This window comes from Oncorhynchus keta, chromosome 18 (assembly GCF_023373465.1).
Source record: "Oncorhynchus keta strain PuntledgeMale-10-30-2019 chromosome 18, Oket_V2, whole genome shotgun sequence".
Lineage (NCBI taxonomy): Eukaryota > Metazoa > Chordata > Actinopteri > Salmoniformes > Salmonidae > Oncorhynchus > Oncorhynchus keta.
The window spans coordinates 3,828,562-3,843,078 of NC_068438.1; the positions used below are offsets into that span (position 1 = coordinate 3,828,562).

The 14,517-nt window shown below is 44.4% G+C and overlaps 2 protein-coding genes across 2 annotated transcripts in view; one reads left to right on the forward strand and one right to left on the reverse strand.

The window, feature by feature from the left end:
- Positions 1 to 2,441: 2,441 nt before the first annotated feature.
- On the reverse strand, positions 2,442 to 5,508 carry LOC118397072 (mediator of RNA polymerase II transcription subunit 29-like). Its single transcript, XM_035791493.2, has 4 exons — positions 5,317 to 5,508; positions 3,638 to 3,696; positions 3,454 to 3,538; positions 2,442 to 2,769 (listed from the first exon to the last, which is right to left on the reverse strand). The coding sequence occupies exons 1-4, from the start codon at positions 5,467 to 5,469 to the stop codon at positions 2,542 to 2,544; spliced, it is 525 nt and encodes a 174-aa protein (XP_035647386.1). The 5' UTR covers positions 5,470 to 5,508; the 3' UTR covers positions 2,442 to 2,541.
- A 5,271-nt stretch (positions 5,509 to 10,779) lies between these two features.
- The window catches only part of si:dkey-103g5.4 (uncharacterized), a 221,465-nt gene continuing 217,727 nt past the window's right edge, over positions 10,780 to 14,517 (forward strand). The window contains exon 1 of the mRNA XM_052467197.1: positions 10,780 to 11,389. The gene's annotated coding sequence lies outside the window, so the exon portion shown is untranslated. The remainder of the gene's footprint in view (positions 11,390 to 14,517) is intronic.

A 14,517-nucleotide genomic window follows, 5' to 3' on the forward strand; every position in this document is an offset into this window, starting at 1 on the left:
AGCTTGCCAAAAGGCAACTAAAGGACTCTCAGACCATGAGAAACGAGACTCTCTGGTCTGGTGAAACCAAGATTGAACTCTTTGGCATGAATGCCAAGTGTCTTGTCTGGAGGACACCTGGCACCATCCCTACAGTGAAACATGGTGGTGGCAGCATCATGCTAGGGGAAATATTTTTCAGCGGTAGGGACTGTGATACTAGTCAGGATCAAGGGAAAGATGAACTGAGCAAAGTAGAGATGAAAAACTGCTCCAGAGCGAGGGAAAGGTTCACCTACTAACAGTGCAACGACCCTAAGCACACAGCCAAGACAAAGTAGGAGTTGCTTCGGGACAGTCTCTGAATGTCCTTGAGTGGCCCAGACCCCGGACTTGAATCCAATAGAACACCCCTCGACAGACCTGAAAATAGCTATGCAGCGACGCTCCCATCCAACCTGACAAACCTTGATAGGATTTGCTGAGAAGAATGGGGAAAACTCTCCAAATACTGGTGTGCCAAGCTTGTTGCATCATACCCAAGAAAACTCTAGGCTGTAATCACTGCCAAATATGCTTCAAGGATCTCAATACTTGTTTTTTAAAAACATTTTTTATAAATTTGCAAAAATGTGTAAACCTGGATATTCTGTGTAGATTGACAAAAAAACTCATCAAAAAGGCTGTAACGTAACAAAATGTGGAAAAAGTGAATGGGTCTGAATACTTTCCAAATGCACTGTGTTTGTGTATATATAGAAAATGTATGTAAAAGAAAATAAATTAAAGTGAGTAAAAAAGGTTTATTATAATTAAGACAAAGCTACCCGGCCACAGAGGTTTTGCAGTTTGGTTGAATAGTAGCTGGTCTTGGGACAGCTTTGGTACAGAATTCCCAACACATGACTGAATCACTTCTCTGGTGGTCATATGAGGTAATGTGACTACTTGTGACTAAACAAAATAATACTTACACCTTAGTGCATACAAACTTGATTAAAACTGAACTCCGCAGTAAGCGGTAGTCAAAATGATCAGACTTGTTCATTTCTCTCTCTAATTCGGAACGGTGCTATGCCAGAATGTGGACCACCAGAGCCCGGCGCGGTATATGGGCCAAAAAGATCATCAAGGACATCGACCACCCGAGCCACTGCCTGTTCATACCGCCACCATCCAGAAGGCGAGGTCAATACAGGTATGTCAAAGCTGGGACCGAGAGACTGAAAAACTGCTTCTATCTCAAGGCCATCAGACTGCTAAACTACAATCACTAACTCAGAGGCTGCTGCCTACATTGAGATCACGGGCCACTTCAATAAATGGGTCGCTTATACAACGTACTCTAAATAATGCCACTTTAATAATGTTTACATATCGTACATTACTCATATCACATGTATTTACTGTATTTCATACCATCTATTGCGCCTTGCCTATGCTGCTCATCCATATGCTTCCATGTCAATATTCTCATTCACCCCTAGACATTTGTGTGTATTAGGTAGTTGTTGGCAAATTGTTAGATATTACTGCACTGTCGGAACTAGAAGCGCAAGCATTTCGCTGCACTCGCATTAACATCTGCTGACCATGTGAATGTGACAAAAACAATTGGAAAACATACTTCAATCCAAAGATGGAATATTTCGCTGTACTCCTAATCATCCCGAAATTATGAATCTAGAAGATTGAAATACTGAGTTCTTAATTAAAACAGCCCTTTGTCAGCATGCTAGGTTAGCTAATGATATAGCAACACTTTCGTTGTGTTGTTGAATTCCCCCCAACGCTAACAGTTGTTTTTTTCATGGAATCCAATAGGCTGTTAAAAGCATTGGCTAAGCTTAGCATGCTGACAAACGGTCCACATTCTGGCAAAGCACCATTTTGAATAAAGACAGAGAAATGAATGAGAATTTGATCATTTTGGTTACAGTAGCGGGAAACGGCGCCACAGATGTCCCACCTCTGTTATTTAATTTTCTGGCCGAGCTCAGGAGCGTGGAGCAGTATGGTTTAAAAAAAAAAAAATGGCAGTATTCATTTTGTGCTTTTCTGTCACGCATGCAATGATGTCGAGGGGAAGAAAATGTCTGTCAGTAACTTCGTTGTCTTAATATATCGCAAACGAACATCGCTGTTTCACCACTGGGCATTGCAGCTTTAAGTGTTTAACAGGTTTCAGTATTTTATTTTTGTGAAGCGAGGGAACAAAATAAAAAAGGGCATTGGCTTGTAAAAATACTATAGCAACCTTAGTTCAACACCAAGTGACCTCGTCAAAACCCCAATTGGTGTCAAAAGTGGGATAGCGTTGTTGAAATTATGACTGGCTGGATCTGAGGCACAGTTGGTTTTCCATAATCTGAGGAAGCTGTGAATCTCATTACTTGATGCTCGAGGACATTATTTCTACTTTTCTGATTTTTGGGGGGAAGAAAAGTGAAGAGGGGCATCTGTTAAACAGTTAAATCAACTTTGTATGTCTTTATCAATCATTACAACAACAAAAAATACAAATAACTTTCGAAAAATAATAATATAATGAAATGCCCATTTCTACAGGATTCCTGGTGGCTGGCCCTTTCCTGCGATTTTCTTAGAGCACTCCAATAGAGCGTTATGAATGTCTTTGGCGCAGGAGATCTGCGACTTGATCATGCTGAGGTACTGTGAGTAGGACAGGGACTCTGTCTGCACGGTGTCAGGCTTGGTTGCTGTCGGGACCAGGTTAGGAGAGTGCTTGGCACTGTCAATGCTCTGGGATAAGCACTCGTAGGCAAGCCGCTATGGGGGAAACAAAAGAGGAGTAAAAGTGAGCGGATGACCAGGCTGCCAGCTTTATCAATGTATAAACTATACTGTATGTTATGGTGAATGATGCTTGGAAGTCTAAAAGCCAAATAGAAATAAGACATTTGTGTAGTAACAAGAGGTGGCGAACTGGTGGCGCAGTGGTCTAAGGCACTTCATCGCAGTGCTAGCTGTGTCACCAGAGACTCTGGGTTCTTTGCCCAGGCTCTGTTGCAGCCGGCCGCGACCGGGAGGTCCATGGGGCGATGCACATTTGGCCCAGCATTGTCCGGGTTAGGGAGGGTTTGGCCGGTAGGGATGTCCTTGTCTCATTGCGCACTAGCGAATCCTGTGGCGGGCCGGGTGCAGTGCACGCTGACCAGGTTGCCAGGTGCGCGGTGTTTCCTCCGACACATTGGTGCGGCTGGCTTCCGGGTTGGATGCACACTATGTTAAGAAGCAGTGTGGCTTAGTTGGGTTGTGTATCGGAGGACGCATGGCTTTCAACCTTCGTCTCTCCCGAGCCCGTACGGGAGTTGTAGCGATGAGACAAGATAGTAGCTACTAACAATTGGATACCACGAAATTGGGGAGAAAAAGGGGGTAACATTCAAAAAGAAGAAAAGAGGTGGTGAACAATTTCACTGGAGCTACAAGTAGGTTGTGTGTGTGGCTCACTAAGCAGAGTTCCAGCTGATCACATAGGGCATAAAACTCTTCCAGACTCTTGTCAAACCGCTGTACACTGGCATCACTGCTCTTTCTGAAACACAAAGGAAAGTTGTGCATCTTCAGTTCCAGAAAACACACGCTTATTGGCTGCGTATGTGCCATTGAGAGTTAGGGGAAAAAGGGTACTTACATGCCATTGTCAATTGATGTATTATGTCCCAAATTTAAAGAGGCAATCTTCATGACATTCTAGACAGAAAATAATGCTTAGTTATCCTATATTTGGTGTAGCTACATTTTGCAACCATGTACATAGCTATATACAATATTTTGTTACTATGCATACATATTATATTGCATTAAAAAGCATTATCACCATATTCACTGTATCTCACCACTATTTGCAGTTCAACTAAAAAAGTTAAGCATTAAAAATATTGCCTAGTCAGACCATTACTACTGTTCCAACTGGCTGATGGGTGTTATTATTTAGGTAGTGTAAAGCGTAGCACAGAGAATTTTCAACCAACTTGTCTATACTTTCTCAATTCCCAACATGGAAGACAACACATTGCTTGTTGCAGATGGTTCATTTGAATTTAGAAGATGCTCCGTTATTAAATTAAATCCATTTTTTTTTGCTCCATTAGGTAATCCAACAATGTGTACGCTGCCATCTTGTCCATTTCAAATCTTCTTGAGACAGGTGGGTGTTATGCATGTCATGAGTGCGACTCAGAAATCTTGAATGGGTTGAATTGGGCTCGGTCCCAAACCCTGCACCTATGATCCAAATTAGAGCCAGGTGGGGCACCTGTACCTTTGGTAATGCTAATTTTGAATTATATAATGAAAAATTGTCCACATTTAATATTTCCTCAGTCAACCCCATAGTAGAATAGTTTACCTATTCAAGCATGTCCCATTCTATGGGAGAAAATAATACTCTTCTGGGCACTTTCACATTGCGAGTGGCACAGGGGGAAAAACATGCATGCCCAGTCATTACACAGGTGAGCTACTAGCCCTTCTCATGACACCAATTTCAGTTATGATTAGTTAAGGGACAATGCAACGACCGCTGCCGGAGCGCCGAAACTCTCTAAACTCACATAGGCCTACACCTCACATGCGATAGAGGATTGGACATATTGAATTTTACTTTCATATAAGCAAGAAATAATTGTAAAAATACAAAATATATTTACTGTATGTTGTTTTGCAAAGTTGTTTTCTGTTTACACCCGGCAATTTTATTTTCAACACCGACTAACAGAGACTACACTTCCTCCTCTTGAGCTTAACTGGGGAGGACGTTTCTTACCTTGGTTTGCCCAGTGTTGTTACATTCTGCCGGGAGCAACCAGGACACAACTTTGCTAAACTGCCTACAGTAAGTTTGCCTTATGTATTTACAATAGTTTTTCTCACTGATGTGAATGTTAAAAGTTCCAAAGATTTCCAAACCCGTATCAGAAGCAGGATTAGTAACGTTACAACAGAGCGTCAGTATTGTAGTTCATTGATCCAGCTGTTATATGCCGGATTGATTGAGAACTCTAACGCTGGGTAAGGCTTGAGTTCTAGAGCAAGTCAGCTGGCTACAACCTTGGCTGAGTGCCCCCGAACTAAAGACGCCCCCCACCTCACTTCACCTCCCAATTTAACTACAGGTTGAATGACACTCACCCGTCTCAATCAATGGTAATATTTGAAATAGACAGATGGCAGCGTACACATTGTTGGATTACTGGAAGGATCGCCAAGTAAAGGTTGGTCGAAAATTCGCCTTTCCCCCTCTGTGTGGCAGTGAAGAGACCAGCCTGACCAGCCATTGTTACGAACTCATGTAAACAAAACGTGGAGTACCTGGAGGCTCTCTTTTAATTGTGGAATAAGCATTTTGAATCGATGAACAGGGTCGAAATCTTGCTGTTGACTCAACTGCTGTTGTTGAAGTGTAGCAGCTTGCTGCATTCCAACTTGGGGAATCGGTCCACCGGGTTGTTGCTGCGCTGCCATTTTTGGTGAACTTCTTCTTCGGGGGAAATTTTGCGGGGGACTACATTCTTTCATGGTGTATTGCCACCACCTACTGGGTGGGGTGAAAAATGAATGGCGTTTTGGGATGAACGCACAAAATAAGGTCTGTGGTAAACACGGCATAGGATTTGTTATACGTTTTGTTCTATGATATTATCATCAGCTAACTTCACATTGTGAATTTAGAAGAATTTGTGTAATAATAAAACAGAAATCGTAAATGCTTCATAATTCATAAAGGTCATATTATCTCATAGAACAAAGCGTATAAGATCTCCTAAACCTGTGTTAACCTCAACTTATTTTCAGTGTTTATTCCAAAATTATATTCTTTCACCTTTCATTTTTCCCATATGGATGGCTGAACGAACCAGATAACTTATTTCCTGATTGTAGGACTAAATATATTTGCTACAAGTGAAAAACATACCACAGTTTAAGTAGCTGCTCTAACAAAATAAACGGCCTCAAAAATAGGAGGCAAGAGCAGATGGCACCCGTGTGTGAACAACTCAGATATAAAGTGTTTTTTTCCCCTCAAAGTTGCCTGGATATCCTACTTACGTCAGTACACTCTTACCCTAAGCATTATGTAGCAAATAAGTAATCTCATTTGTTGTTAACCAAATACAGTAACAGTATAAGCCATAATACCCATAAAACCCAGCGGTCAAACTGGGAAATGTTTCTAATTGTTTTTCCACCATTCATTTTTAAGGTGAATGCACCAATTTGTAAGTCGCTCTGGATAAGAGTGTCTGCTAAATGACTTAAATGTAATGTAAATGTAGAAACACTTAAAATAAGTGCTGTGTTTCGTGATGGCTTACCCCGGCGTGACATTTTGATAACTGTAAATCTCTATTGGACAAGGTGGTTTATCAATATACTTGCCTGTATTTACCCCCAACAACTGAAATGCTAATAAGTCTATCATAAAGAACTACAGATGCCATGATGATCTGGATGAGAATGCTGAATCGAGGCAAAGGTAAGAATCTCTGGATTAACTATCTAATGCTAGGTAATGTAGTAATGAATAAATTGTCTAAATGTACACTACTGTTCAAAAGTTTGGGGTCACTTAGAAATATCCTTGTTTTTGAAAGAAAAGCCAAAAGAAATTTGCCCATTAAAATAACATCGAATTGATCAGAAATACAGTGTAGACATTTTTAATGTTGTGAATGACTATTGTAGCTGGAAATGGCAGATTTTTTAATGGCGTACAGAGGCCCATTATCAGCAACCATCACTCCTGTGTTCCAATGGCATGTTGTGTTGGCTAATCCAAGTTTAGCATTTTAAAAGGCTAATGTACCATTAGAAAACCATTTTGCAATTATGTTATGACAGCTGTTGTGCTGATTAAAGCAGCAATAAAACTGACCTTCTTTAGACTAGTTGAGTATCTGGAGCATCAGCATTTGTGGGTTCGATTACAGTCTCAAAATGTCCAGAAACAAATAACTTTCTTCTGTAACTCGTCAGTCTATTCTTGTTCTGAGAAATTAAGGCTATTTCATGCAAGAAATCGCCAAGAAACTGAAGAACTCGTACAACGCTGTGTACTACTCCCTTCACAGAACCGCGCAAACTGGCTCTAACCAGAATAGAAAGAGGAGTGGGAGGCCCCGGTGCACAACTGAGTAAGAGGACAAGTACATTAGTGTCGAGTTTGAGAAGTCAATTGGCAGTTTCATTAAATAGTACCCGCAAGACACCAGTCTCAACGTCTACCGTGAAGAGGCGACTCCAGGATACTGGCCTTCTGTACACCTATGTAGATATTCCAAATCCAATGGTATTTGTCACATACACGTTATAAACATCTTTATAAACGCACTCACCGAGTCAGCAGATGTTAATGTGAGTGTAGCGAAATGCTTATGCTTCTAGTTCCAACAGTGCAGTAATATCTAACAAGTAATCAAACAATTCCCCAACAACTACATTTACATTTACATTTAAGTCATTTAGCAGACGCTCTTATCCAGAGCGACTTACAAATTGGTGCATACACCTTATGACAACCAGTGGAACAGCCACTTGCATCTAAATCTTGTTGGGGGAGAAGGGGGGTGAGAAGGATTACTTACCCTTACTTACCCTATCCTAGGTATTCCTTGAAGAGGTGGGGTTTCAGGTGTCTCCGGAAGGTGGTGATTGACTCCGCTGTCCTGGCGTCGTGAGGGAGTTTGTTCCACCATTGGGGGCCAGAGCAGCGAACAGTTTTGACTGGGCTGAGCGGGAACTGTACTTCCTCAGTGGTAGGGAGGCGAGCAGGCCAGAGGTGGATGAACGCAGTGCCCTTGTTTGGGTGTAGGGCCTGATCAGAGCCTGGAGGTACTGAGGTGCCGTTCCCCTCACAGCTCCGTAGGCGAGCACCATGGTCTTGTAGCGGATGCGAGCTTCAACTGGAAGCCAGTGGAGAGAGCGGAGGAGCGGGGTGACGTGAGAGAACTTGGGAAGGTTGAACACCAGACGGGCTGCGGCGTTCTGGATGAGTTGTAGGGGTTTAATGGCACAGGCAGGGAGCCCAGCCAACAGCGAGTTGCAGTAATCAAGACGGGAGATGACAAGTGCCTGGATTAGGACCTGCGCCGCTTCCTGTGTGAGGCAGGGTCGTACTCTGCGGATGTTGTAGAGCATGAACCTACAGGAACGGGACACCGCCTTGATGTTAGTTGAGAACGTCAGGGTGTTGTCCAGGATCACGCCAAGGTTCTTAGCGCTCTGGGAGGAGGACACAATGGAGTTGTCAACTGTGATGGCGAGATCATGGAACGGGCAGTCCTTCCCGGGAGGAAGAGGAGCTCCGTCTTGCTGAGGTTCAGCTTGAGGTGGTGATCCGTCATCCACACTGATATGTCTGCCAGACATGCAGAGATGCGATTCGCCACCTGGTCATCAGAAGGGGGAAAGGAGAAGATTAATTGTGTGTCGTCTGCATAGCAATGATAGGAGAGACCATGTGAGGTTATGACAGAGCCAAGTGACTTGGTGTATAGCGAGAATAAGAGAGGGCCTAGAACAGAGCCCTGGGGGACACCAGTGGTGAGAGCGAGTGGTGAGGAGACAGATTCTCGCCACGCCACCTGGTAGGAGCGACCTGTCAGGTAGGACGCAATCCAAGCGTGGGCCGCGCCAGAGATGCCCAACTCGGAGAGGGTGGAGAGGAGGATCTGATGGTTCACAGTATCGAAGGCAGCCGATAGGTCTAGAAGGATGAGAGCAGAGGAGAGAGAGTTAGCTTTAGCAGTGCGGAGCGCCTCCGTGATACAGAGAAGAGCAGTCTCAGTTGAATGACTAGTCTTGAAACCTGACTGATTTGGATCAAGAAGGTCATTCTGAGAGAGATAGCGGTAGAGCTGGCCAAGGACGGCACGCTCAAGAGTTTTGGAGAGAAAAGAGAGAAGGGATACTGGTCTGTAGTTGTTGACATCAGAGGGATCGAGTGTAGGTTTTTTCAGAAGGGGTGCAACTCTCGCTCTCTTGAAGACGGGAGGGACGTAGCCAGCGGTCAGGGATGAGTTGATGAGCGAGGTGAGGTAAGGGAGAAGGTCTCCGGAAATGGTCTGGAGAAGAGAGGAGGGGATAGGGTCAAGCGGGCAGGTTGTTGGGCGGCCGGCCGTCACAAGACGCGAGATTTCATCTGGAGAGAGAGGGGAGAAAGAGGTCAGAGCATAGGGTAGGGCAGTGTGAGCAGAACCAGCGGTGTCGTTTGACTTAGCAAACGAGGATCGGATGTCATCGACCTTCTTTTCAAAATGGTTGACGAAGTCATCTGCAGAGAGGGAGGAGGGAGGGGGAGGATTCAGGAGGGAGGAGAAGGTGGCAAAGAGCTTCCTAGGGTTAGAGGCAGATGCTTGGAATTTAGAATGGTAGAAAGTGGCTTTAGCAGCAGAGACAGAGGAGGAAAATGTAGAGAGGAGGGAGTGAAAGGATGCCAGGTCCGCAGGGAGGCGAGTTTTCCTCCATTTCCGCTCGGCTGCCCGGAGCCCTGTTCTGTGAGCTCGCAATGAGTCGTCGAGCCACGGAGCGGGAGGGGAGGACCGAGCCGGCCTGGAGGATAGGGGACATAGGGAGTCAAAGGATGCAGTAAGGGAGGAGAGGAGGGTTGAGGAGGCAGAATCAGGAGATAGGTTGGAGAAAGTTTGAGCAGAGGGAAGAGATGATAGGATGGAAGAGGAGAGAGTAGCGGGGGAGAGAGAGCGAAGGTTGGGACGGCGCGATACCATCCGAGTAGGGGCAGTGTGGGAAGTGTTGGATGAGAGCGAGAGGGAAAAGGATACAAGGTAGTGGTCGGAGACTTGGAGGGGAGTTGCAATGAGGTTAGTGGAAGAACAGCATCTAGTAAAGATGAGGTCAAGCGTATTGCCTGCCTTGTGAGTAGGGGGGGAAGGTGAGAGGGTGAGGTCAAAAGAGGAGAGGAGTGGAAAGAAGGAGGCAGAGAGGAATGAGAACTACCTAATACACACAAATTTTAAGGGGTTAATGAGAATATGTACATGTAAGTACAGTGCCTTGCGAAAGTATTCGGCCCCCTTGAACTTTGCGACCTTTTGCCACATTTCAGGCTTCAAACATAAAGATATAAAACTGTATTTTTTTGTGAAGAATCAACAACAAGTTGGACACAATCATGAAGTGGAACGACATTTATTGGATATTTCAAACTTTTTTAACGAATCAAAAACTGAAAAAATGGGTGTGCAAAATTATACAGCCCCTTTACTTTCAGTGCAGCAAACTCTCTCCAGAAGTTCAGTGAGGATCTCTGAATGATCCAATGTTGACCTAAATGACTAATGATGATAAATACAATCCACCTGTGTGTAATCAAGTCTCCGTATAAATGCACCTGCACTGTGATTGTCTCAGAGGTCCGTTAAAAGCGCAGAGAGCATCATGAAGAACAAGGAACACACCAGGCAGGTCCGAGATACTGTTGTGAAGAAGTTTAAAGCCGGATTTGGATACAAAAAGATTTCCCACGCTTTAAACATCCCAAGGAGCACTGTGCAAGCGATAATATTGAAATGGAAGGAGTATCAGACCACTGCAAATCTACCAAGACCTGGCCGTCCCTCTAAACTATCAGCTCATACAAGGAGAAGACTGATCAGAGATGCAGCCAAGAGGCCCATGATCACTCTGGATGAACTGCAGAGATCTACAGCTGAGGTGGGAGACTCTGTCCATAGGACAACAATCAGTCGTATATTGCACAAATCTGGCCTTTATGGAAGAATGGCAAGAAAGCCATTTCTTAAAGATATCCATAAAAAGTGTCGTTTAAAATTTGCCACAAGCCACCTGGGAGACACACCAAACATGTGGAAGAAGGTGCTCTGGTCAGATGAAACCAAAATTGACAACAATGCAAAACGTTATGTTTGGCGTAAAAGCAACACAGCTCATCACCCTGAACACACCATCCCCACTGTCAAACATGGTGGTGGCAGCATCATGGTTTGGGCCTGCTTTTCTTCAGCAGGGACAGGGAAGATTGTTAAAATTGATGGGAAGATGGATGGAGCCAAATACAGGACCATTCTGGAAGAAAACCTGATGGAGTCTGCAAAAGACCTGAGACTGGGACGGAGATTTGTCTTCCAACAAGACAATGATCCAAAACATAAAGCAAAATCAACAATGGAATGGTTCAAAAATAAACATATCCAGGTGTTAGAATGGCCAAGTCGAAGTCCAGACCTGAATCCAATCGAGAATCTGTGGAAAGAACTGAAAACTGCTGTTCACAAATGCTCTCCATCCAACCTCACTGAGCTCGAGCTGTTTTGCAAGGAGGAATGGGAAAAAATGTCAGTCTCTCGATGTGCAAAACTGATAGAGACATACCCCAAGCGACTTACAGCTGTAATCGCAGCAAAAGGTGGCGCTACAAAGTATTAACTTAAGGGGGCTGAATAATTTTGCACGCCCAATTTTTCAGTTTTTGATTTGTTAAAAAAGTTTGAAATATCCAATAAATGTCGTTCCACTTCATGATTGTGTCCCACTTGTTGTTGATTCTTCACAAAAAAAATACAGTTTTATATCTTCATGTTTGAAGCCTGAAATGTGGCAAAAGGTCGCAAAGTTCAAGGGGGCCGAATACTTTCGCAAGGCACTGTATATGGATGAGCAATGGCCGAGCAGCATAGGCAAGGTGCAATAGATGGTATAAAATACATTATATACATGTAATATGAGTAATGTAAGATATGTAAACATTATTAAAGTGGCATTATTTAGAGTGCATTGTATGAAGTGACCCATTTATTAAAGTGGCCAGTGATTGGGTCTCAATGTAGGCAGCAGCCTCTATGAGTTAGTGATTGCTGTTCAGCAGTCTGATGGCCTTGAGATAAAAGCTGTTTTTCAGTCTCTCGGTTCCAGCTTTGATGCACCTGTACTGACCTCGCCTTCTGGATGGTAGCGGTGTGAACAGGCAGTGGCTCGGGTGGTTGATGTCCTTGATGATCTTTTTGGCCTTTCTGTGACATCGGGTGCTGTAGGTGTCCTAGAGGGCAGATAGTTTGCCCCCGGTGATGCATTGTGCAGACCGCTCCACCCTGTGGAGAGCCTTACGGTTGTGGGCAGAGCAGTTGCTTTACCAGGCTGTGATACAGCCAGACAGGATGCTCTCGATTGTGCATCTTTACAAGTTTGTCAGGGTTTTGGGTGACAAGCCAAATTTCTTCAGCCTCCTGAGTTTGAAGAGGTGCTGTTAATATAATAATAATAATAATATATGCCATTTAGCTGACGCTTTTATCCAAAGCGACTTACAGTCATGTGTGCATACATTCTACGTATGGGTGGTCCCGGGAATCGAACCCACTACCCTGGCGTTACAAGCGCCATGCTCTACCAACTGAGCCACAGAAGGACCACTATGTGTTGCGCTGCCTTCACCACACTGTCTGTGTGAGTGAACCATTTCAGTTTGTCTGTGATGTGTACGCCGAGGACCTTAAAACTTTCAACCCTCTCCACTTCTGTCCCTTCAATGTGAATAGGGGGGTGCTCCCTCTGATGTTTCCTGAAGTACATGATCATCCTGAAGGCGGTCTCGTTGTTGTTGGTAATCAAACTCACTACTTTTGTGTTGTCTACAAACTTGATGATTGAGTTGGAGGCGTGCATGGCCACGCAGTCATGGGTGAACAGGGAGTTCAGGAGGGGGCTGAGCATGCACCCTTGTGGAGCCCCGGTGTTGGATGGTCAGTGAAGTGGAGATGTTGTTTCCTACCTTCACCACCTGGGGGCGGCCCATCAGAAAGTCCAGGACCCAATTGCACAGGGCAGGGTTGAGACGCAGGGCCTCCAGCTTGATGTTGAGCTTGGAGGGTACTATGGTGTTGAAGGCTGAGCTGTAGTGAATGAACAGCATTCTTACATAGGTATTCCTTTTGTCAGATGTGATAGGGCAGTGTGCAGTGTGATGGCGATTGCGTTGTCTGTGGACCTATTGGGGCGGTATGCAAACTGAAGTGGGTCTAGGGTGGCTGGTAAGGTGGAGGTGACATGATCCTTGACATGATCCTTGACTATCTCTCAAAGCACTTCATGTTGACAGAAGTGAGTGCTACGGGGCAGTAGTCATTTAGTTCTTTGCCTTCTTGGGTACAGGAACAATGGTAGCCATATTGAAGCATGTGGGGAAAACAGACTGGGATAGGGAGCGATTGAATATGCCCGTAAACACACCAGCCAGCTGGTCTGCACATGCTTTGGGCCAGCAGCATTGCGAGGGTTAACACGTTTAAATGTTTTACTTAAGTCAGCCACAGAGGAGGGGGCACAGTCCTTGTTAGCGGGCCGCAACGGTGATACTATTACCCTCAAAGCGGCCAAAGGTGTTTAGTTTGTCTGGAAGCGTGACATCAGTGTCCGTGACGTGGCTGGTTTTCTTTTTGTCGTCCATGATTTCCTGTAGACCCTGCCACATACGTCTTGTGTCTGAGCCGTTGAATTGCAACTCCACCTTGTCCCTGTACTGGCATTTCGCTTGATGATTGCCTTGCAGAAGGAATAGCTACACTGTTTATATTCAGACGTATTCCCAGACCTCTTTCCATCGTTAATTGCGGTGGATCGCGCTTTCAGTTTTGTGCGAATGCCGCTATCCATCCATGGTTTCTGGTTAGAGTACGTTTTAATAGTCACAGTAGGTACAACATCTCCAATGCACTTCTTTATAAAAGCACTCACAGAGTCAGCGTATAGGTCGATATTGTTCTCTGAGGCTGACCGGAACATATTCCAGTCTGCTTGATCAAAACAATCTTGAAGCGTGGCCAGCTTTGAATGGTTCTCATCACTGGTACATCCTGTTTGAGTTTCTGCCTATAAGACGGAAGGAGAAAGATGGCGTCATGGTCAGATTTGCCGAAGGGAGGGCTTTGTATGCATTGCGGAAGTTAGAGTAGCAGTGGTCGAGGGTTTTGAGCATGGGCGTAGCTCAATCAATATGCTGGAAGAATTTAGGTAGACTTGTTCTCAAATTTGCTTTGTTAAAATCCCCAGCTACAATAAATGCAGCCTCAGGATGTATGGTTTCCAGTTTGCATATAGTCCAGTGAGGTTCCTTGACGGTGGTCTTGGTGTCTGCTTGAGAGGGAATGTACACGGCTATGACTATAACTGATGAGATTTCTCTTGGTCAGTCAAATGGCCGGCACTTGATTGTAAGGAATTCTAGATCGGGTGGGCAGAAGGACTTGAGTTCCTGTATGTTGTTATGATTACACCATGAGTTGTTAATCATAAAGCATACACCCCACCCTTCCTTTTCCCAGAAAGGTGTTTATCTCTGTCGGCGCGATGCATGGAGAAGCCCGTTTGCTGAACCGATTCTGACAATATACCCAAGAGAGCCATATTCCGTTTTAAAAAATCAGCTGTTTCCAGCTACAATAGTAATTTACAACATTAACAATGCCCACACTGTATTTCTGATCAATTAGATTTTTAATGGACAAAAAAAATGCTTTTCTTTCAAAAAACAAGGACATT

Excerpts from the sequence above, each read along its gene's own strand:
- LOC118397072 (XM_035791493.2), bottom strand. The coding sequence starts at position 5,469 with ATGGCAGCGCAGCAACAACCCGGTGGACCGATTCCCCAAGTTGGAATG. Across the intron at positions 3,697-5,316 it reads AATTAAAAGAGAGCCTCCAG|AATGTCATGAAGATTGCCTC; the intron begins GTACTCCACGTT and ends TTTTCTGTCTAG. Across the intron at positions 3,539-3,637 it reads ACATCAATTGACAATGGCAT|AAAGAGCAGTGATGCCAGTG; the intron begins GTAAGTACCCTT and ends TTTGTGTTTCAG.